At 37.5% G+C, this 22,650-nt stretch overlaps 1 protein-coding gene across 6 annotated transcripts in view; it reads right to left on the bottom strand.

Moving 5' to 3' along the window:
• Nucleotides 1–1,534: 1,534 nt before the first annotated feature.
• NME8 (NME/NM23 family member 8) overlaps nucleotides 1,535–22,650 on the bottom strand; it is a 60,890-nt gene continuing 39,774 nt past the window's right edge. For 5 of the 6 annotated variants that reach the window (XM_082692009.1, XM_082692011.1, XM_082692012.1 and 2 more), the window contains 7 exons: nucleotides 18,399–18,574; nucleotides 13,355–13,499; nucleotides 12,532–12,639; nucleotides 10,826–10,977; nucleotides 7,997–8,141; nucleotides 7,175–7,413; nucleotides 4,496–4,633 (listed from right to left, as the gene is read on the bottom strand). In XM_082692009.1, the coding sequence (XP_082548135.1) occupies nucleotides 4,602–4,633; nucleotides 7,175–7,413; nucleotides 7,997–8,141; nucleotides 10,826–10,977; nucleotides 12,532–12,639; nucleotides 13,355–13,499; nucleotides 18,399–18,574 (997 nt within the window). In that variant the 3' untranslated portion in view covers nucleotides 4,496–4,601. Of the gene's footprint in view, nucleotides 1,728–4,495; nucleotides 4,634–7,174; nucleotides 7,414–7,996; nucleotides 8,142–10,825; nucleotides 10,978–12,531; nucleotides 12,640–13,354; nucleotides 13,500–18,398; nucleotides 18,575–22,650 lie in introns of those variants that run through there. The other variant, XM_082692010.1, reaches the window with a different exon arrangement.

Raw genomic sequence — 22,650 nt, 5'->3', positions numbered from 1 at the left:
CACATATTCGTTGCAGCACTCATCACCATAATAAACATATGGGAACAACCTGATGTCTGTTGACATGAATGGATAAAGAAAATGTGCTGTAGGCATACAATACAATACGATTCAGCCTTAAAAAGGAAGGAAATTCTATAAAATGTGACAACATGGATGGACCTTGAGGAGATTCTATTAAGTGAAATAAGCCAGACGCAGAAAACAAGAACTGCATGACTCCACTTTTATGAGGTATCTAAAATAGTCATATTCAGAGTGCCTGGGTGGCTCAGTGGGTTAAGCCTCTGCCTTCAGCTCAGGTTATGATATCAGGGTCCTGGGATCAAGCCCCACATCAGGCTCTCTGCTCGGTAGTGAGCCTGCTTCCCCCTCTCTCTCTGCCTGCCTCTCTGCCTACTTGTGATCTCTCTCTCTCTCTGTTAAATAAATAAAGTCTTCAAAAAATAAAATAGTCATATTCATAAAATCAAAGACAGGAATGGTGGTTACCAGGGGCTGGGGAGTGGGGGAGGGGACAGTATTCATCAATAGACATAAAGTTTCAGTTAAGTGAATATGTTAAGTGAGATGAATATAAGTTAAGTGAGATGAATATGCTCTAGCGATCTGCTATACAATATTGTGCCTAGAGTCAACAATAAAGCCTTGTAACCTTAAAAATTGTCAAGAGGATGGAGCTTGGCGTTCAGTGTTCATATCACAATAAGATAAATAATCAAATTTCATGAGTACCTTAACATTAGAGTTTAGAAATTAGGATGGGAAGTTAATCATACAAGAACATCATTCTGGGGCACCTGGGTGGTTTAGTGGGTTAAAGCCTCTGCCTTCGGCTCAGGTTATGATCTCAGGGTCCTGGGATCGAGCTCCGCATCGGGCTCTCTGCCAAGAAGGAAGCCTGCTTCCTCCTCTCTCTCTCTCTCTGCCTGCCTCTCTGCCTCCTTATGATCTCTGTCTGTCTTTTTTAAAAAAAAGAATATCATTCTCACTCGCGTGCATTCCAGTATGTTCTCTTGCGTGGGATGAAAAGGAGGTGTCATAGCCAACATGCTGGGAATTACACAGAACTCTGGCTAAAAGCTGAAAGGCTTCACTGTAGTAAACATCCTCAGATTATATCCTGAGAGAGGAACATGCCAAAGCCAGTGGAAACTTTGGCTTATTATCAAGTTCATCCCTGGAGAGATTTGTATTGTCTTAGTGTCAGGATAGCGGGTACATAGCCTGCACTCGTCCTCGAGTTAGACTGCAAATTCTGTAAATCAATATGACACCTTTTCAGAGTTTATTGCTGAAGTGGTTAGAGTCACATTTTTGGCCAACCTCTAAACACACATTAGGGCTTTCTATGCATTTTGTATATAACTCCCCTCCTGGCTTCCCTGGCCCCATTCTACACTCCTCTTCCACATAATCCATGTTCTTCCGCAATTATTTTGTTCAATCTTTTCAATCAGTCAATAAGCCACCCTAAATCCTCTCTGAAAGACGGGGTAAAAAGAAACATTAATATTTGTTTGAAGGTCACATTTTTAATTATTTTATTATATTATTATTATTATTATTTATTATGCACAGCCATGTTTTTCACCTTGAGGTTAGTTTTTAACTTGAGGTAACACCAAATTTTCCTCCAAAGAATATCTTCCTTTTATTCCTCCCGGAAAGCTGTGCCACATGGTTATATTCCAGTGTGAACTTACACACATTATCTTCTCAAAGTTCTAAGAGAAGAATACAGTTGATAAGACACATTACAAAGCGAATTTTAAAGCAGTCATGGGTTTCCTTTTGGCACACAAATCCCTGACATATGGTAGAATCACCAAGCTTGAGAGATGGTCTCTTTTCTTTACAGATAATACTGCCTGGTTCAAGAAGTAAGTAATCAGCAAGGATTTACAACCCAATAAATGAATGAACAAATTTTTTTGACACGGTTAAAAATATCAACTCTAAGCAACCACAGCTTCCTACTCAATCCTCTCAAGGATTCAGAATTGCTAGTCAAGCCAAAGGTGGGGAATAGAATTGGAAGGAACTGAGAAAGACACAGGACTGAGAGTGCAGCATTTTACGGAAGATGATGGAGAGGCTAGAGGCGGAGTTGTGGCGGAATGACTGGAGAAGGAGCTGTGGGGTCCAAGGGGATTCTGAGGACAGAGGTGCCCAATGAAGAGTTTTAGGAATTTCTTTTTTTTTCTTGTTTTAGGAATTTCTTGATGTTGTGTTATATTTTGTTTGAAAAAAAAAACTGCTTTATTTAGTATCTCTTCAAGAAACTTTAGTAAAAGCTTACTTTCACTTATGGATTTTACTGTTTGAATTGCATGCATTTTTTTTTGAAGTGTGTTGCAAAAAAGCCAAATTATAGCAAGAGCCCAAGTGTCCATCAACTGATGAATGGATAAAGACGACGTGTTATACACACGATGGAATATTACTCAGCCATAAAAAGGAATGAGATCTTGCCATTTGCAATGACTTGGATGGAGCTAGAGAGTATTATGCTAAGTGAAATAATTCAGAGAAAAACAAATACCATATGATTTCACTCGTATGTGGAATTTAAGAAACAAAACAAATGAACATGGGAGGAAGAGAAAGAGGCAAACCATAAAACAGACTCTTTTTTTTTTTAAGGTTTTATTTATTTATTTGACAGAGAGAGACACAGTAAGGGAGGGTGGGAGAGGAAGGAGCAGGCTTCCCGCAGAGCAGGGAGCCCGATGCAGTGCTCGGTCCCAGAACCCTGGGATCATGACCTGAGCTGAAGGCAGACCCTCAACAACTGAGACACCCAGGTGTCCCCATAAAACAGACTCTTAACTATAAAGAACAAACCTAGAGTTGCTAGACAGGAGGTGGCAGGGGGCGGAGATGGGCTGGATGGGTGATGGGGATTAAAGAGGACACTCGTGATGAGCACCGGATGGTGTATGTAAGTGATGAATCACTAAATTCCACTCCTGAAACCAATATCACAGTGTATGCTAACTAACTGGAATTTAAATAAAAACTTGAAGAAAAAAAATAAGCACATGCTCTATACTCAATCTAAAAAAATAATAAAAATAAGTGTACTATCAGACATGCCTAATTTTATATAGTTTTAGGAGAGCTTTTGGAGAACTCTACTGGGAGAGAGCTCTGTGCTTTCCTGAGGAACTATTCTTTATTTTATTTTAAAAATATTTTTATTGTGGTAAAATATGTATAACATAAAGCTTACCATTTTAACTATTTTCAAGTGTACAAATCAGTGGTCTTAGTTATGTTCACATAGTCTGCAACCATTACAATCTTTTCCAAAACTTTTCATCACTCTAAAAGGAAACTGTATCTATTAAGTTCTAGTCAAATTTCTGTCCCTATGAATTTGTCTATCCAAGATGTCTCTTAGAAGTGGAATCATATGATATTTGTCCTTTTGTGTCTGGCTTATTTCACATAATGTAATGTTTTCAAGGTTCACCCATGTTGTACCATGTTGTCAATACTTTGTTTTTACATCTAAATAACATCCCACTGTAGGTATATGCCATATTTTGTTTATCTATTCTTCCATTGATGGACGGATACTTGGGTTGTTTCCACCTGTTGTGAATTATGCTGCTATCAAACACTGGTGTACAAGTAAGTGTTTGTATTCCTGTTTTCAATTTTCTTGGATATATACCTAGGAGTAGAATTGCTGGGTCAGATGTAATTCTACCTTTTGAGGAAGTGTGACACTGTCATCCCCAGTAGCTCCCCCATTTTATATCCCTACCATAATGCATAAAGGTAGCAATTTCTCCACATCCTTACCAACACTTTTTATATTCCCTTGTTTATTGTAGCCATCCTAGCTATCTATGAAGTGGTATCTCATTGTGGTTTTGATTTACATTTCTCTAATGACTAATTGTGTTGAGAACCTTTTCTTGCATTTGTTGGCCATTTGTTGATATTCTTTGAAGAAAGGTCTATTCTAGCCCTTTATCCATTTCTTATATTAAATCCTTATCAGATTCTGAATTTACAAATATTTTCTTCCATTCTGAGGGTTGTGTTCTCACTCTCTCAATAGTTTCCTTTGATGCAGTTTTTATTTTTTATTAAAACGAAGTTATCTCCTTTTACTTTTGTTGCCTGTCCCTTTGGCATAGCATTTAAGAAACTACTGCCTAATCCAATGTCCCTCAGATTTTCCCCTATGTTTTCTTCTAATAGTTTTTATAGTTTTAGCTCTTCAGTGTAGGTCTTTGATCCATTTTGAATTAATTTTTGTATATAGTGTAAGGTGAGATTCCAACTTCATTATTTTAAATATAGATATCTAGTCTTTCCATACTATTTATTAAATTAATAAATAAATCTATTAAATTTATTCTTTTTACTAAATGATCTTAGTACCCTGGTTGAACATCAACTAATCATAAATGTGAAGGTTTACTTATACATCCTCAATTCTTTTCCATCAGTCTATCCTTGTGCCACAACCACACTGTTTTGACTATTGCCACTTTGTAATAAACTTTAAATTCAGGAAGTGGGAGTGCTCCAATTTTGTTGTTTTTCAAGATTGTCTTGGTTCTTCTGAGTCCTTTGAAATTTCATGTGAATTTTAGGATGGGTCTTTCCATCTCTGTAAAAAACAATGGGATTTTTTTTTCGGGCTTGCAATGAATTTGTAGATCACTTTAGGTAGCACTGTAATCTTCAAAATGTTCAGTTTTCCAAGTTATGAACACAGGGTGTGTTTCCACTTATTTATGTCTTCTTTAGTTTCCTTAAACATTGTTTCATCTTTCAGTATAAAATTCTTACACTTGTACCCTGACTAAATTTATTCCTAAGTATTTATTATTTTTTGATGCTATGGTAAATTGAATTGCTTAATTTCCTTTTGGAAATTTTTCTTTGCTAGTGTATAGAAACATGAGTGATTTTTGTGTGTTGATTTTGTATCCTGTGCCTTTACAGAATTAGCTCCAACAATTTTTTTGTATGTGTAAGTGATTCTTCAGGATTTATTAAATAAAAGATCATGCCACCTGCTAATCATATGCCAGTTTGGATGCTTTTGTTTCTTTTTCTTCCCTAATTGCTTTGGCTAGACCTTCCAACATTAACAATGTTAAACAGAAGTGGCAAAAGCAGAGATCCTGATCTTAAAAGGAAAACTTTCAGCCTTTCACCATTGTAGTATGAAGTTAGCTCTGGGTATTACACATATGGCCTTTATCATGATGAGGAAATTCTTTATAGTCCTAACTTATTAAGTGTTTTTATCATGAAAGGGTGCTGGAGGTTGTCTAATGCTTTTTCTGTATAAGTTGAGATAATATACTTTTCCTTCATTCTATTAGTGTGGGTATTACCTTCCTTGATATTCATATGCTGAACTACCTGGTATTCCTAAGATAAAACTCACTTGATCTCAATTCAGATGCCTTCTTCCTAACATGACTAGAACAGAACTCATAGCATTTCCTTCCAACCTTCTTCTCCCTTCTGGGTTTCTTGTCTGGTAATGGTTCGGTCATTTCCTCAGTTACTCAAGCCAGGAATTTTTATCTTTTCCCACTTACTTAGTTGTCAGTCATCAAGTTCTGTAAGGTAGCTTTCTGAGAATCCTCTCATCATTCCACTTATCACCAACTCACCATTTCTATTATTAGTTAAGGTTGCTGTAATCTTTCATTTTATTGTAATGCCTTCAGCCTGGATAGCTTGCCTCTCCTTTTCTTTCTCCTCCTCCTATATGCATCAGGTCAAAGCACTCTGTGCTTACCCCTAAACACCCTAGAACACATGTTAATTTTCTATATCTTACTTTGAGAGTTCTAAAGTTTTAGGATAAGGACTGTGTATATTCAGTATTGCAACAATGTTTGGCACATAGCAAGAGCTGAACAAATGATTCTGAGTGTCTGAAACAGACCAACAATACCTTAAAGTGATATGGTAGAGTATAGTAGATACAGCACTATAGCCATAGTAAGAAACCAACAATATATATATAATTATAGATAAGCATCAAGCATATATGCATGTGATGGTTTAAAAGCTTTTAAACTGACTTCTCTTTCTTGCTTCCTTACCTCTGATTTTGAAAATTCTCCCTCCTTTCCAAGATCGATTTCATTCCTTACCTTCTCCAGTGCCTAACCATCAAACATATACCTATCAATTCAGCACTTAATTACACACTAATGTGAAATCCCCCATATTATTCATAATGCTCCCCTCACCAAAAACGGGGGGGGGGTTCTCTGTGATGTCAGCATATATCTATACCATATTGCTAAATGATGCTATAAACAGAATGTAGTTCCACTCACCTCCTTTTCCACTAGTCATGTATCACTGGCATGTTTAATAATGTACTATCTTATATTGATTATAATTAGATGTTGTTTCTTTGAGTTTTGCCTCCACATTCAATTTGCACTTTTCTGAAGGCAACAACCTCCATTCAGCCACTTTTGTGTTAACCAAGAATTTGCAGTCCAAGCAGCCACACAATTCATAGTCTCCCAACATAAATTTTTATGGGTTGTGTACTCATGCCTTTGTCTATACTTGAGTGACACTTATGGAATGAGCAGTGCCCAAGTTTATTTTTATTTTATGACTTGATATTTCGCTATAATGTTCTTATACTGGCAGACGTCACAGCCTCAATGACAATATTAAGGGAACAACTCACACTTCTCCTCTAGGAACCTGGGTGGAGGGGTTTCTCCATTTAATATCACTTTCTCCTTATGCTCTGGGTGCTGATTCTCAGTTTGGCTCAGGGTGGGGACAACCTTGAGAAGAGGCTCCTCAGTCATATTCCAGTCATATGTCGGAGCCACACAACTATACATTTGTGAATGTGCTCTTTGAAAATAAAGAAGTAGGTTTAATGGGAAAAGCCACCTCGCTCATGTTGTCTCCCACATCGCCCAGGACAGAAAAGTTTCCAAACTTTCTATCAACAGCTAAGTAAACTCAATTCATATACATATTATGTAGCTTCAAGCTTGCTTTGGAACAGCTTTGCTTCTTGCTTTGGCAGGAAATAAAGTTTGATTCATGGATATGGGGAAAGTTCTGGTCTTTCTGGGACAGTCTTATCCTGGGCACAGTCACAGTAATAAGCAAAGAAAAGAAAACAACAATTAAAGAGGTACTGTACTTAAGTTTCTCTCAGGAGTCTCAGGAACAAAGTCTGCAAAAATTCTATTAATGCTCTCCATTGCTTCGTAAGTATTAGATGACCCGTGCACAGCATTTTTCAAAACGCTTCTTCCAAACCTGGCTCGAATAGAGTCTGGGGACAGTATTTTTGCCTCCTCTGGTTCTATGGGACCCATCAATCGTCTCCAGTCTGAAACAGCATTCCATCTGGTCAGAACCATGACCAAAGATGGACCCCTGTAAATAAGAATGCTTTCAGGTGATCTGGGATATTTATACCTATAGAGATTGCATATACAGCTAAGGACAGAATACCACACTTTGTCTTTATTCCCTGTTCTTATCAGTGCGTTTTTGTGCTTTCTGTTTTTCCATTTCTCCCCTTTCCAACAGGTTGTTGTGCTAGAAGAGTGCTATAGTTTAATTCTAGAAATATATGATAGGCACTATTCCAAGTATGTTTAATGTATCAATTATATACCCTTCACAACAAACAAATAGATAGATACTATTATTATCTCCATTTTAAAGATGAGGCAACTGAGGCACAGATTAAATATGTTGACAGATCAGGGATTTAAAAGCAGAGATTAGAACCCAGATCACCTCTGTATCTAATGTGAAGACCTAAGGAAATGAAGGAAGGAAGGAAAGAAGAAGGTAGGAAAGGAAGGAAACAGGAAAGAAATGAACCCCAAATATTAATAGGGTGTCTCTTAATGAATGGAATTTTTTAAAATTACATTTTGAATTTTTCAGTTTCTATAATGAATACTTGCTACTTATATAATGAATGCAAAGAACTGTATCAGAAACTTACTCGGTTAACATTTCTACTACATCTTGATAAAAGTCTTTTCCTTTTATTTTTGAATAAATGTTCTCTGCTTCTTCTTCATTTAGGAGCACTTCCTTCATCTGTGTTATTTCAAATCCAGCCTCTCTAATAAGTTTCAGGATCTCCTCTAGGGCAAAGCAGATATTTGGTAACCTTGCAGAGTGCCTCCACTTTTGTTCCGTATTCATATAGACTGAAATAGCTAAGGAAAGTAATCGTTTTACTTGCCTACTGTGGCTTAAAAAGCTAAAACTCTGCTAAACTAAATTGAACTGAAAAGCATCCAATCAACATTCAGAGCAACGTGAATACATTAACACAGATGATCAGTCTCTGAGATGCACCTTTCCAGAACCCACCAGAAGTGTCTCATTGACTATAAGAAGGGGTGTGCTTCTGGGCTGAAAGTGAAGACGTGTTTTCACATCCACGCAGCAAATGTCAAGGAAGTCCTTGCTAGATATAGATTGAAGGGGAAAGCCCACTGAACACTGCTCCCTGACGTAGCCAGGCACTATTTGAGGTAATTAAAGTAAATCTTGTCAAAATCTCACAACACCTAAATGTTAAAGGCTACATTCAGGGAATCAAATGAGGGATTAGGAGCTTTCTGGTAAAACAGTCTTTTCTTTGGTCCAGATCAAAAGCACTTAGAAGTGCTGTGCTGCCCTGCTGGTGTCTATAGATCAACCTTGAACATAGCCCATAGAAAGCCTGAAGAAGGCTGGACTCCTCAAAGGGGGCAGACAGGATGCGCCCTCTGATAGGCGCTGTGGGAACAAATATGAAGGGAACATTAACCCATTTCTTCCAGATCTTGTCTGCTTAGAGGGCCTGGCCTAGAAACACAGCTTGAAAAGGTTGTCATTATTATAAAGAACAATGCAAAAGGCTCCCAGAACCACAGGCAAGTAAACTATTAACTCTCTGGGAAGGTCAGATATGATTTCCAGAAAGGCCAACCTTTGTGTTCAGTACAGTAAAAATAAGATATGATCACCAAGCAGACAAATAGAGAAACAACATTGTAAGCACAGTGCAGAATTTCTAAAAATAATAATAATGATGATGTTAATGAAAACACTATGCATTAAAATCTATGGGGTAATCAGAGGAAATTAAAGCAGTAATCAAAAATTTATACTGACAAAAATAATGGAAATAAATGAATTAAATATCCAATTTAAAAAGCTAGAAAAAGGGTGCCTGGGTAGCTCAGTGGGTTAAGCCTCTGTCTTCAGCTCAGGTCATGATCTCAGGGTCCTGGGATCTAGTCCCTCATCGGGCTCTCTGCTCAGTGGGGAGCCTGCTTTCCCCTCTCTCTGCCTGCCTCTCTGCCTACTTGGGATCTCTCTCTCTGTCAAATAAATAAATAAAATCTTAAAAATAAATAAATAAATAAATAAATGATTTTAAAAATTAAAAGCTAGAAGAAGAACACTTTAAAAACTATTAGAGACTCAAAGGCAAAACTTTTAAAAAAGAAACGAAAGTAATAAGTTTGAAAACAGAAAATAAAACTCATAAATAAATCAAATTCTGTTTGTTTGAAAGACAACAAATGAAGAAATAGCAGGGTAGAAATAATTTAATTTCTTGAATGAAGAAATTAAACATGATAATAAGAGACCATGAACTCTATACAGACAAAATGTATAATTTCCTAGGAAAATACAACTTAGCAAAATTAACTCTAATTAACCACAGTGGAGGTAAAAGGTTTAAATAGATCAGTTTCCATAGAAGACTTTCTCCACAGAGAAGTGGTCAAAAAATTATCCCACAAAAAAAAAGGCAATAGGCCCAGATGTTTTCACAGGAAAAGTCTACCAAATCTTCAAATACCTATCCCACTGCTTCTTAAACTCCTCCAGAGTACCGCAAATGAAGACATGCACATTTTTTTATGAAATATTGTGCTGTTATCTAAACCGTGCACAAAAAAATGAAAAGAACAGACCAATCTCACTGTCCCAATGTGAAAAATCCTAAATAAAATACAAGCAAATAGAATCTAAAAGCACATTTAAAAAATACCTCAGGATAAAGAAGATGTGGTCCATATATACTATGGAGTATTATGCCTCCATCAGAAAGGATGAATACCCAACTTTAGTATCAGTATGGACGGGACAGGAGGAGATTATACTGAGTGAAATAAGTCAAGCAGAGAGAAGTCAATTATCATATGGTTTCACTTATTTGTGGAGCATAAGGAATAACATGGAGGACACGGGGAGATTGAGAGAGAAGGGAGTTGGGGGAAATTGGAGGGAGAGACAAATCATGAGAGACTGTGGACTCTGAGAAACAAACTGAGGGTTTTGGAGGGGAGGGTTGTGGTGGGCTGGGTGAGCCTGGTGGTGGTTAGTATTAAGGAGGGCACATACTGCATGGAGTGCTGGGTATGGTGCACAAACAATGAATTTTGGAACACTGAAAAAAATAAAATAAAATAAATAAATACCTCAGGACTAAGTGATGTTTATAAAAGAATGGAAGAACGGCTTGATATTAGAAATATCATGAACATGATTTTTCCTACTAATATACCAATGGAGAAAACCATTGTTATCTCCATCAACTCTGAAAAGGGCTTCAACAAAATTCAATTTCATTTTGATTATAAGAGAGACAGAGAGAAGGAAGAGGGAAGTAGGGCGAGAGAACAAATATGACAAAAGTTCATTGTTAAATCTAGACTGATATGTGGACATTTGTTGAATTATTCTTCTAGCTTTTCCATAGTTTGAAAGTTTTTACAAAATCTGAAGGAAACGTACACATTAATTTTTATTTCTAAATATTTACCTCTTTGTTCCTGTGTTACATGAGGTTTAAGCAGTGCTAAAGTGCTTTGAGGAGGAAAGAAATACTGTATTTCCCTCTCGGCTGCTTCTAATGAATCACTTCCATACAACTGGTTGATGGGCAAACCTTCCATTGCAAATCGTGCGCATAAACTTTGAAAAAGAAGTCAAGGTCAGCACTGTTAGAGTGTAACATAATGTAGTATAATCTAAGACAACAGAACACTGTATAAATTGTCCAAAAGTTATCAAACAGCTCATTCCTGATCTGGACACTGTGTAGAAGGCAATAATTACAGAGTGGCTTGGCAAGTACTCCTTCCTTACAAGGTAGCTTCACAGCCATTAGGAAGAACATGAACAGTGAAATAATTACAATGTGACTATCAACAGATAACTTGAAAGAAGGAACTGTACCTCCGTACAGGGGAAAAGCACAAACTGTAGGATGCTTACTGCACTGGGCAATTAATTTCTCTGTGCTTTAGCTGTGTCAGAATAAGATAACAAAACTGCTTTGGAAGGAGATTTTGAGGATGTAATCAGATGATACATTTGAAATACATGGTGCATATTAAGTTGTCAGTAAATACTTCTATCCCTTCCTTCATCACTAAATATTACCAAGCACTAGAGATGGCACCTGACGCTATACCAAAGAACCCAAATGACAAACTTTGAGTCCGGGAGACACTGCAAAGGAGCCCTCCATCAGGGCGAGCGGAGAGCTAAGAGTCTTGGAGCACACACAGCACGGCCACATGTAAAGGGGCAGGAGTGAGGCTGATACTAGACATGTTGCGTTAGGGCACACTCTTTTTTTCCAAGATTTTATGTATTTAGAAAGTGTGTGAGTAGGAGGAGGGTTAGAGGGAGAGGGAAACAGAGAATCTCAGGCAGATTCCCCCATGAGCCAGAGCCCTGTGTAGGGCTCGATCCCATGAGCCTGAGATCAGGACCTGAACAGAAACCAAGAGCCAGACGCTTAACCAGCTGAGCCACCCATGGGCCCCTGGGCTAGGCAGTTTATCCTGGTTCTGCTTCCTCTACAATAGATGAATACATAAAATCTCCTAAATCACTTGTTCCTTGATGTTTTTTTCAGTAGCCCTTCCCTCCCCACCCACCGTCTCTTCATCCACATAAATTTCAGTAGAGGATATACTCTCTGCTTATTTCATTTTCTGCCCTATACGCATAGTCCTGAACTGCCAACCCACAGAATCCAGCCATAGTGAATAAGGTGCTTTCCTGCTCATAAACTGACTTCACTGGTAACTTGGCTTTCTATCCTGCGACCCCATTCTTACCTCCTTGCTTTTGCTGATGCATTCCCAGATTTTCTTTTTGCCTTATCCAATCTGACCTTCCCACTTGACCCTTGATGGTTCTCATATCTCTGACTTGAAGAACCTTGTAGCCCAAGACCCCTGGAGCCTGTGATTGCTAGGGGTGCAGGATTTGCACAGCAAAGGTATCACCAGAAGTTACCTTTGCTCAATGGAGAGAACTACAAGCTGCCCCTCTGTGGAGCTGTTAGACATGATTATTGGGGGAAAAGCATGTGTGAAAGGAAAGGACCTCCTCCTCCTGAGGTCCTCCTGAGAGCCTTCCTCAGACTAGAGCTGTGGTTCCTGTACCCACATCCAAAAAGAAATTAAAACGTCTCCCATGAAAAAAGTTTGGGACCCATGATATGAATCCTACCTGTCTGGAAAAGATTCTTTGGCTTTTTGAACACTACTTGGTCCAATTAACTCTTTCCAGTGTTGTAAACCATGGTCTCTTAATAAAACAAGGGCTAGAGATGGACCGCTGTTAGAAAAAAAAAAAAAGACCAAAAGTATGGCTCAGTAGCTAATTATATATAGATAATACAAGCAGTTTTGTTAAATAGACAAAAACATGTCAGGATAATCTTTTTATCAAGTCTAAGATGAATTTCCATTGGTGTATTCTTGAGTGTTTTAAACACCTTATAAAAGGATGGAAGTAAAAAAAAAAAAAAAAAAAAGGATGGAAGTAGTTTAAGGAAAGGAAGAGAAGGGCCTTTATTCTGATAAATCAGTTCCTATTTTGTTCCCAGATTCCTTGCTGGATTTCTGTCACAGCTGCTATTTCACTTACTCTTCTAAAAAACCTGACAGATTTCTAGCCCCTCAGTCTTCCCCTAGGACTAGTGATCTTCGGCATTACCAAAACCCTTGAGAGTCCATATGTTCTCCGCTTGGATCTAATGTTACACAACTTGGATTTCTGGCATTCAACTCAGTGGACCCCAGGAACTCACTCAGGCCTTTCCATTGCTCCAGTAATGTTCCAGGAGGATGAGAGAAGATGGACAGTTGAACAGAGAATTAAGATAGAGGTGAGACTGGCCAAGAAGTCGATTCAGCGCATGTTTACAGAACTGAGAAGTGTGGGAACTTGACCATGGCAGTTACCACACGGCATTAGGTCTTCAAAAGAAGACCTAAATGATTAAAAACTAAATCAGACTGGTCCTTCTAAACCTGAAAATCTACTTTACCTGGTCATTTTTTCTATAAGCTTTCCGAAATAATCTTCATTTTCATATTCCTTGCACAGTGTTTGTGCTTCCTCCTTTGATAATACAATTTGCCTTTGCATCAGTATTTTAAAGCCTTCATCTTCAATAATCTTCAAAACATCCTCTAAATAAAAAGCCACATAACAAGTGTTAAATTGATAGATTACTGGCTATGCATACCATACAGAATGTACTATTATGCATTTCATCCTTATTTGAAATTTAGAAGTTTTCAAAAATAGCTTATTAGATTTTAAGGTGAATAATATTCTTCACATACCAATTATGACTTATGATGTTATTTCCAACTTTTATTACACGGGAATCATACACATACAAGGTATGTAAAACTGAAAAAACATTACATAACCAAAATAAAATATTCACTGGATGGGCTGAATGCTAACAAGGAAATCACAGAATTCAGTTTTAAAACAAACTATCGAAATGATCCAATTAGAATTACACACAGAAAACAAATTTAGAAGTATCCAAAGCCTCAGGAACCTGTGAGACAATGTCAAATATCTAATACTTATACCTTTGGAATCCCAGATGGATTAGAGAAAGAGTTGTCACAGAAAAAATAATTTAAAGAAATAATGGTGGAAATTTTCTCAAATTTGGTGAAAAATATAAATTTATAGATTCAAGAAGTTTAAGGAACCCCAAAAATCAAAGATAAGCTCAAAGAAAAGTATACTCAGGGACACGTCAGTGGCACAGTTGGCTGAGCATTCCACTCCTGGTTTCCACTTGGGTTGTGATCTTGGGATCCTGGGATCATGTCCCACTTTGGGCTCCACACTCAAAGTGGAGTCTGCTTGAGATTGTCTCTCCCTCTCCCTCTGCCCCTCTCACTCATGCTCTCTATTGCTCTCTCTCAAATAAATAAGTAAATCTTTTTTTTTTAAGTGTACTTATACAAATAATAATAAATTTGCTAAAAACCAAAGATAAGAAAAACATCTTGAAAGCAACCCCCAAATAAATAAACACATAAAAATGTACATTACATATCAGGTAAAAAAACGCTTTGAATGATGCTGGATTTTTCATTAGGTACCAATAAAGCCAGAAGGTAGTGGCCCAACATTTTTAAAGTGTTAAAGGAAAAAAACTGGCAAACCAGAATTCTGTATCAGTACAAATATCCTTCAGGAATGAAAATAAAGACATCCTTTGATGAAAGAAAACAAACTGAATTTGTTGCCGGCAGACCTGCTCTTAAAAAAGTACAAAAGTTCTTTGGGTAGAAGGGAAATGGTATCAGAGGGAAACTTGGAACTCCAGAAAGGAATAGAAGACAACAGTAAATAAATCTGGGTGAAGAGTAAATCCAGGTGAATGTAATAAAATGTTTTCCTCCTCTTAAGTTTTTTTAAAAAATTCATCACTGTTGAAAAGCAAAAAAATTACAATATAGTCTGCAGGAGTACTCAATACATGTAGATTTAATAGACCAGTGACTACACCGCATAGGGCAAAGGGGAAAAGGGTATGTGGGGCTGTATGGGGAAGTGGCAAAATATTAACTCTAAACGGTTTTAAAGTTATGCACATCATATATTTTATCCCAAAGCACAGCCACTAAAAGAAACGGACAAAATACATATATTTAAGAAGCCAATGGGTAAATTAAAATGGTACACTTAAAGAGTATTTAAATTCCAAAAGATAGCAGGAAAGAGAAAACAGAATGTACCAAAATGACATTTAATGTAAATGGTGTAAACATAGCAATTAGAAGATAAAGATTGTCAGAATGGATTTTTGAAAAGATATTCTGTGCTCATTGGAAAAGAGAGACTTTAAGCAACAATGGAGGGCGCCTGGGTGGCTCAATGGTTTAAGCCGCTGCCTTTGGTTCAGGTCATGATCTCAGTGTCCTGGGATCAGGTCTTGCATCGGGCTCTCTGCTCGGCAGAGAGCCTGCTTCCCTCTCTCTCTCTCTCTGCCTGCCTCTCCATCTACTTGTGATTTCTCTCTGTCAAATAAATAAATAAAATCTTAAAAAAAAAAAAAAAGCAACAATGGAAATGATTCTGACAAGCTAGATGCAAACTGAGAGATGACTAAACCAGTCCCAGAGGAGATAAAAACAATGAATAAAAGGTGCAAGGGTCTGATTTCCAAGGAAGCTCTGGTCTGAGGATTTGTCTTACATGACAGAGTTGTTTGGAGGTGAGCCACTCTTTTGAGGCTTCCGGGCACATGAAAGAACCAGAACTGCCTGAGATAATATCCAATAGAGGCCAGGTAGGCCCCAGATGCAAACTCATCTGATATCTGTACCCAGTATGAATGAGGCAACAGCCACCTACCAACTCATACAGAAGACAGGCAATTTTAATTCTCATATATCATCTATGGATTTAATGGTTATTACTTCTTATTGGTGGGTTGTTCTTTTCTAGTGACTTGGTAGTAAGAGTGCTAGCAAATGGATTAGCTAGAATGTGTCTGCTGCATACTTCAAGTATTCTTATGAGTCCTGGAAAAGGGTGGGGAGTAGAAACACGTACTAGCTGTCACATAAGATAGTCTCATGAACTATGGGGAAAAAATCTCAACAAAATATTATCTATCAAATCTAATAATGTATTTTAAAAAAGCATACACTACAGCAAAGCAGGATTTTTTCCAGGCATACAAGACTGGTTCAAATTTTGAAAACCAATGAACATAACTTGCATATTAATATGCTAAAGAAGAAAAATCATACGATTCTATCATAGATACAGAAAAAGCATAGGACAACTCTAATAACCATTCTTTTTTATAAATATTTTATTTATTTATTTATTTACTTACTTATTTATTTAACAGAGAGAGAGCACAAACAGGGGGAGAAGAAGAGTGAGAGGGAGAAACTCAGACTTCCGGCTAAGCAAGGAACCCAGCATGGGGCTCAATTCCAGGACCCTGGGATTATGACCTGAATAGAAGGCACACACTTAACCAACTGAGTCACCCAGGTGCCCCTTCAACAACAATTCGTGATTAAAACTCTCAGCAAACTAGGAATAGAGGGCTCCTCAATTTATTAAAGAACATGTACAAAAATCCTATTGCTAACATCATACTTAATGGAGAGAAACTAGATGCTTGTCTCCAAGACTGGAAAGAAGGCAATTTGACATGTGACATCATCCTGGAAAACCGAGCTAGTGAAATAACACGAGAAAAGGAAATAAAAGAGTATATAGATTTGGAAGGAGAAAATAAAACTGTCTTTGTTTTCTAGTGACATCAATATCTATGTGGCAAATTCCAAAAAAACAATAACAATGAAACTCCTGAAAAGAATAAGAGACCACTGTAGCAAAGTTTCAGGTTAAAATTAATATACAGAAGTCAATTATTTTCCTCTATACCAGCAATGAACACAAATTTGAAATTTAAAACAACACCATTTACACGAGCACACAAAAAATGAACTACATCAGTAGAAATCCAACAAAATCTGTATAGGGTCTAAATAAGGAACAGTCAGTCAGAGAAAGACAAATACCATATGAGCTCACTCATATGCAGAATTTAAGAAACAAAACAGATGTACCTGGTGGGGGAAAGAGAGGCAAACCAAGAAACAAGCTCTTAATTGTAGAGAACAGACTGAAGGTTACCAGAGGTATGGGGAATGGGAGGATGGGTCCAATGGGTGATGGAGATTAAGGAGTGTGTAAGTACTGATGAGCACCAGGTGTTGTATGAAAGTGTTGATTCACTATATTGTATATTCACTATATTGTATACCTGAAACTGATATTACACTGTATGTTAACTAACTGGAATTTTCTTTTAAGATTTTATTTATTTATTTGACAGACAGAGAGCACAAGTAGGCAGAGTGGCAGACAGAGGAGGGGGGTGGAGCAGGCTCCCCGCTGAGCAGAGAGCCTGATGCGGGGCTCGATCCCAGGACCCTGGGATCACGACCCGAGCTGAAGGCAGAGGCCTAAACCACTGAGTCTATAGAGCTAATATTGTATTCAATGGGAAAAGACTGAATTCTTTTGCTATAAGGTCAAGAACAAAGCAAGCCCGTCACTTCTCGTTGTCAGCATCATAGAGGATGTTCTAGCCTGTTCAATGAGGCAAGCAGAAGAAATAAAAGGCATACCAATTCAAAAGAAAGAGGAAAAACTCTCTCAATTTGCAGGTGATACTTATTGCTCATATCACCGGCTCTCAGCCTGACATTCTGTCTTGCGAGGAAGCAACTGACAATGTCTGGAGATATTTTTGGTCATCACACTGGGGGTATGGAAGACGTCATGAGTAAAGGCCAAGGATGTTACAAACATTTTACAATGCAACAGGACACTGCCTCTTTTTTTTAGAGGGGGTAGGGGCAGCAAGAGAAGGAGAGAGAGAACCTTAAGCAGGCTCCATGCCCAGCTCAGATCCCAAGGCAGGGCTCAGTATCAAAACCCTAAGGTCATGATCTGAGCCAAAATCAAGAGTCGGTCACTTAACTGACTGACCCACCCAGGTGCCCCAGATATAACCTCTTTCAACAAAAAATTATCTAGCCCCAAATGTAAGTAGGTATGAAATTGAGAAACCTTGGTCTGCATAGAAATTCCCAAGGAACTACAGCAAAGCTTCTAGAATTGAGCTCAGCAAGTCAAAGAATATAAGGTCAATATACACATATCAATTGTATTTCCATATACCATCTATAATGTGAACTTATGGTCTGTATGTCTGCTATGTGAACATAGCAGAAAGATTAAAAGTAACTAGGGAAAAGGTTAAAAATAACTAGCACCCTTTAGATGCCAGGAACTTTATGTGCTCATCTTTTTTAAGTAAGCTCTACTCCCAAAATGGGGTTTAAACTCATGACCCTAAGACCAAGAGTCACATGCTCCACTGACTGAGTGAGCCAGGCACCCCTCAATTTAATCTTCTGAATTTCATACATGAAGAAACAGGTGTTTTTCTTCAATGTTAAATTTTAAAATAGTATCTTTTAATGTAACTATACTAGGGTGTATTTATATTTATTTCTTACCTTTCTTTTCTTGAAAGAGAGCTGGCCGAAGTAATGCCAGGATCTTTTCTAATTTGAGATTTTTCATGTTTTTAAAATCAGGGAAGAACACATCAATGAAATGGTTAACATTAGTTACAGTCTCTTCAACATCACAAAACTGAGATATATGTTGTCTTTCCAGATATTCTTGTAAGCTGTGGGAATCCAAAATATAATTTAAGATTAATGTAACGTAAAGCTTAATAACCATGCCAAAAAATTAAAACTGGTAATAAGTTCACAAATATTTTGTGATTTAATAAACAAAAACTGAATGTCATAGAAAGATAAGTTGTATTTTTCTGTCAAATCAGAAAATATATATCTAACTTTTTGTTGAACCAATCCAAAAATCACTTACATGAAATCATGTATGCTTGACTTCATGGGAGGATAAAGAAGACCAACATAAAATGCAGATAAAATGTTTTTCTTGGGGCACTGGGTGGGCTCAATTGGTTAAGCACCTGACTCTTGATTTTTGGCTCAGATCATGAGCTCAGAATTATGAGATAGAGCCCTGCCTCAGGCTGTGGGCTGGACATGGAGCCTCTCTCTCTCTCTCAAGGAATCCATCAAAATCTCTCAAGAGATTCTCTCTCTCAAGGAATCCATCAAGGATGGAACACAGGCAGCAACCTCCTCGACCTCAGCCGCAGCAACTTCTTCCTAGGAACATCGCCAAAGGCAAGGGAAGCAAGGGCAAAGGAAGAGGATCTCAAGCATACTCCACACTGAGCATGAAGCCTTACATGGGGCTCGATCCCATGACCCTGAGATCACGACCTGAGCTAAGCCAAGAGTCAGATGCTCAACCAACTGCACCACTCCAGGCAGCCCCATTTAGTACTTTCTGTGTTTTCAATTCTAGTACTTTATTTTGCCTGGTTATATATTTTTTGCCATCTATTTTTATTTTATTTCTTTTGTGTGTTTCTTCTGAACAGAATATAGATGAGTGCAGTTTTTGAAACTTTTTATTTTGAAAATAATTCCATTGACAGGAAGGTTGCAAGACAAGGATAATGAACTCTAGATTTACCAACTGTTAACATTTTGCCACATTTCTTCTCTCTGTCCCTCTCACTCCCTCTCCTGTCATGTGTGTGTGTGTGTGTGTTGTGTGTATGTTGACTGAACCATTTAAGAACAGGCTGCAGATATTTTAAACATTCACCCTCCTAAATATTTCAGGAAAGTTCACATTGATACAAAACTATTATCACATAAATAGTTCATATTCAAATTTCACCAACCTGACAGTATGTCCCATCAATAGTAATTTTTCCTAATCCTGGACCATACATTGCCTGTAATTGTCCTGGCTCCCTAGTCTCCTTGAATCTCTGTCAAGGCCTCAGCCTTTTCATCTTCTATGATACTGACATTTTGTAAAGTCCAGCTTAGCTGTTTTGCAGAGTTTTCCTCATTTAGGATGGTTTCAAACAATTAGACAGACCAGTAGTTTCCTATTAATAACAGGGTATAAAATCTTTGGCAGGAGTATTATATAAGTGATGTTGTATCCTTCATTCACCACAATATGATGTACACAATTTAAGTTTTTCCCATTGTTGACAGTATTAATGTGGTTAAAGTGGTATCTTCCTCTCTGCTCCTCTGGAAAGCTAAAGTGTCCACCTTTATAAAAAGAAATCTGTGAGAACACTATTTGAAACTGTATATATTTTTCATGCAATGGTTTTAGTACCCATTGATGATCCATTGTTAGTATGATGTTTTTTAATGTACCTTTTTTTTTTACCTTAACCTTAATAGACCACTTACAGACCACTCTGTATTTAATGGGATAATTAACCTTTTTATATTTAGTATAATAGCCATATACTTAACTACCCTCCTTCCATCTGACTTTATATATACACGATTTATTTTAAATTGTGCTTTTTTCTTTTTATCTTTCCCTTACTTTGCTGGTTTGAGCAAGTTGCTATCCATTCCATGTGTTCCCCTTGTTAACGTACAAGTTCTATTATACTTATCCGTGGCACTGATGTTCACCATCTTTTAGCAGCTTCTGTAACCAAAAATATGTGTTCCAAATACTTCTTAACGTTCTGGCACACTATTTCTCAGCTCTATCATCCTACCCATCCCCACTTCTCTAAACCTGAAAAAGAACTTTAAAATCCTCTGTCACCTCTTCATTTCAGCTCTCTTCTCTCCACTCCGAGAAGAACCATTTCCCTTCCTTCTTCCCCCTCATGCGGATGTGTCTCTTTTCATTTTTTGTTTGGTCAAGTCTTCTTTCAACTATTTTTAAGGCCATATATTCCTAAGCATGTCCTTGAGCATACCTTCCTTTGCTTCTCAAGGTAGAGGATTCATTAGGAGGCTTCATTAGGATGCAGGGCGTATGCTGTTTCGCTTAGTGGTCTGATGGCAAGTCCCATGCCAGTGGAAGAATTTTTCATTGTAAGAAACTTGTTCTCAGTTGCTGCCAACTATGCAGTTGGTGGAAGAGAACCAAGTGGAAGTCACTGGGGGATGCACTGCCTCTAACAAATGTTAACCCAATTTTAAACTAAAAGTTGGGCTGTTTTTTAGCATCACCAGTGATTCTAAACAACGTTAGTGATAAATTTACTCCTCCTTGAAAAAAATTTTGTCTAAATAATTCCTGTGGTTAGCGTTAAATTTTAATAATATATGTGTAGGCTTCAAGTTGGCATATTTTTATTCCTTATCTATGTATATATGTACTCTAGCTTATACTCTGCATGTAAGAATCAATACTAAAACAACAAAGCTATTGGCAGAATGCAATTTCTGGAGTTTACTGTGAAACAGTAATTTTATGTATCTCTATTTAACATGAATATATAGTAAAGATCAATTTTGAGAAAGCCACTAATCTTCAAAATTTAAGGCTTACAGACAAAATTTGCACCTTATTATTGTGATAGACTGATACGTATATAAGTATGAATGCTTTTTTCCTTTCTAAGAAGTAAACAGTATTAGCCTATTATTTGTTTCATTTTTGGTATTAGAATATTCTCTTTTTTTTCTTTTTTTGCTTATATGTTTCACAAAGGACAATTTTCAACATGTATGTTTTCTTTCCTGGCCATCATTATTTTCTTTGTTCAATGATTAGCCCTAAAAATAATATTATCATATAGAGGAGAGGGGTGTTAAGAAAATTACCTGCTTGGGGTTTCAGACACACTGAGCACATCACTGCCTGTTCTTTCTCTCTGGAAATGGCATTCAGTGCTTTTTCCCCAGGATATCCCTCTGTCTGTTTTCATGCATCATGCAGGCTGAGTGACTGTAAGCCCTTTCAATTGGCAGATGCATTTATTTCTTCATTTCAGGGAATTTTTCCCCCTATTCTTTGCCGAATTATAGCTTGTTCATCTATTCTTTCTTCTCTGTATGGAATTTTTCTTACTAGCACATGGGTTTTGCCCAGTATATTCTCCACATTGCTTATTCTCTTGCTCTCATGAAGTCTGTCTCTTTTCTGTACTGTAAGCTATTTCTTTCATCTGATTTTCCAAGTCATTAAAATCAAGTCTCAAATGACCATCACACTAATTCTCCACTGAATTTAGAGTTTAAATCACTATTTTATGGTTCAAATTTGAAAGTCTCTTTTTATGTATATGTAGCATTTGCATCTCAAGCATTATTAGTAGTAGTAGTTATATACTATTAGTTATATGTTATTAGTAGTAGCAGCAGTAGTACTAGTACTATTATTTTACTTAAAGATTTTTCCAGCCCGAGAAGTTCTTTCTCACTGGGCTTATGTTTGATTTTTGTGTAGATCTTCCTTTCTCTGGCTGCTAGGCTCCCTCAGGTGGACAGCCATTTTCTTTGGTTGGTTTATTGGGGCCGACATCTAGGTTTTGGTATATGAGGCGTTGGAAACCCTATAGCTGAAAGACAAAAATGGCCTCTAGGCTACAAGCAAGCAGGGTGTCACTCCCCTGTGGGAACAAATGGTAAGAGCCCTTATAGAGCTGGTCTTCAAAGGCAGGGAATTTTTCTAATTCTGCTCAGCTCCATCTTGGGCTTTCGGTAGGGGGTGGTTCAGGATGGCCCAGTGTAATCCAGTATCAACCTGGCCTTGAGGAGTTACAAGTCTGTTTGTTGGTTATCCCCAGGTTCTTACCCCAGTGATTGAGCTCAGACACTTCCCTGTCAGAGGAGAAAGCACCACACTGCCCTCCCCTTCTCCTTAGTTCTAAACCAACAGAAC

The sequence above is a fragment of the Mustela nivalis genome (genome assembly GCF_964662115.1).
Source record: "Mustela nivalis genome assembly, chromosome: 12".
Lineage (NCBI taxonomy): Eukaryota > Metazoa > Chordata > Mammalia > Carnivora > Mustelidae > Mustela > Mustela nivalis.
Note: the sequence above shows the minus strand (reverse complement) of the source record. Positions and strands in the feature narration are given on the sequence as shown.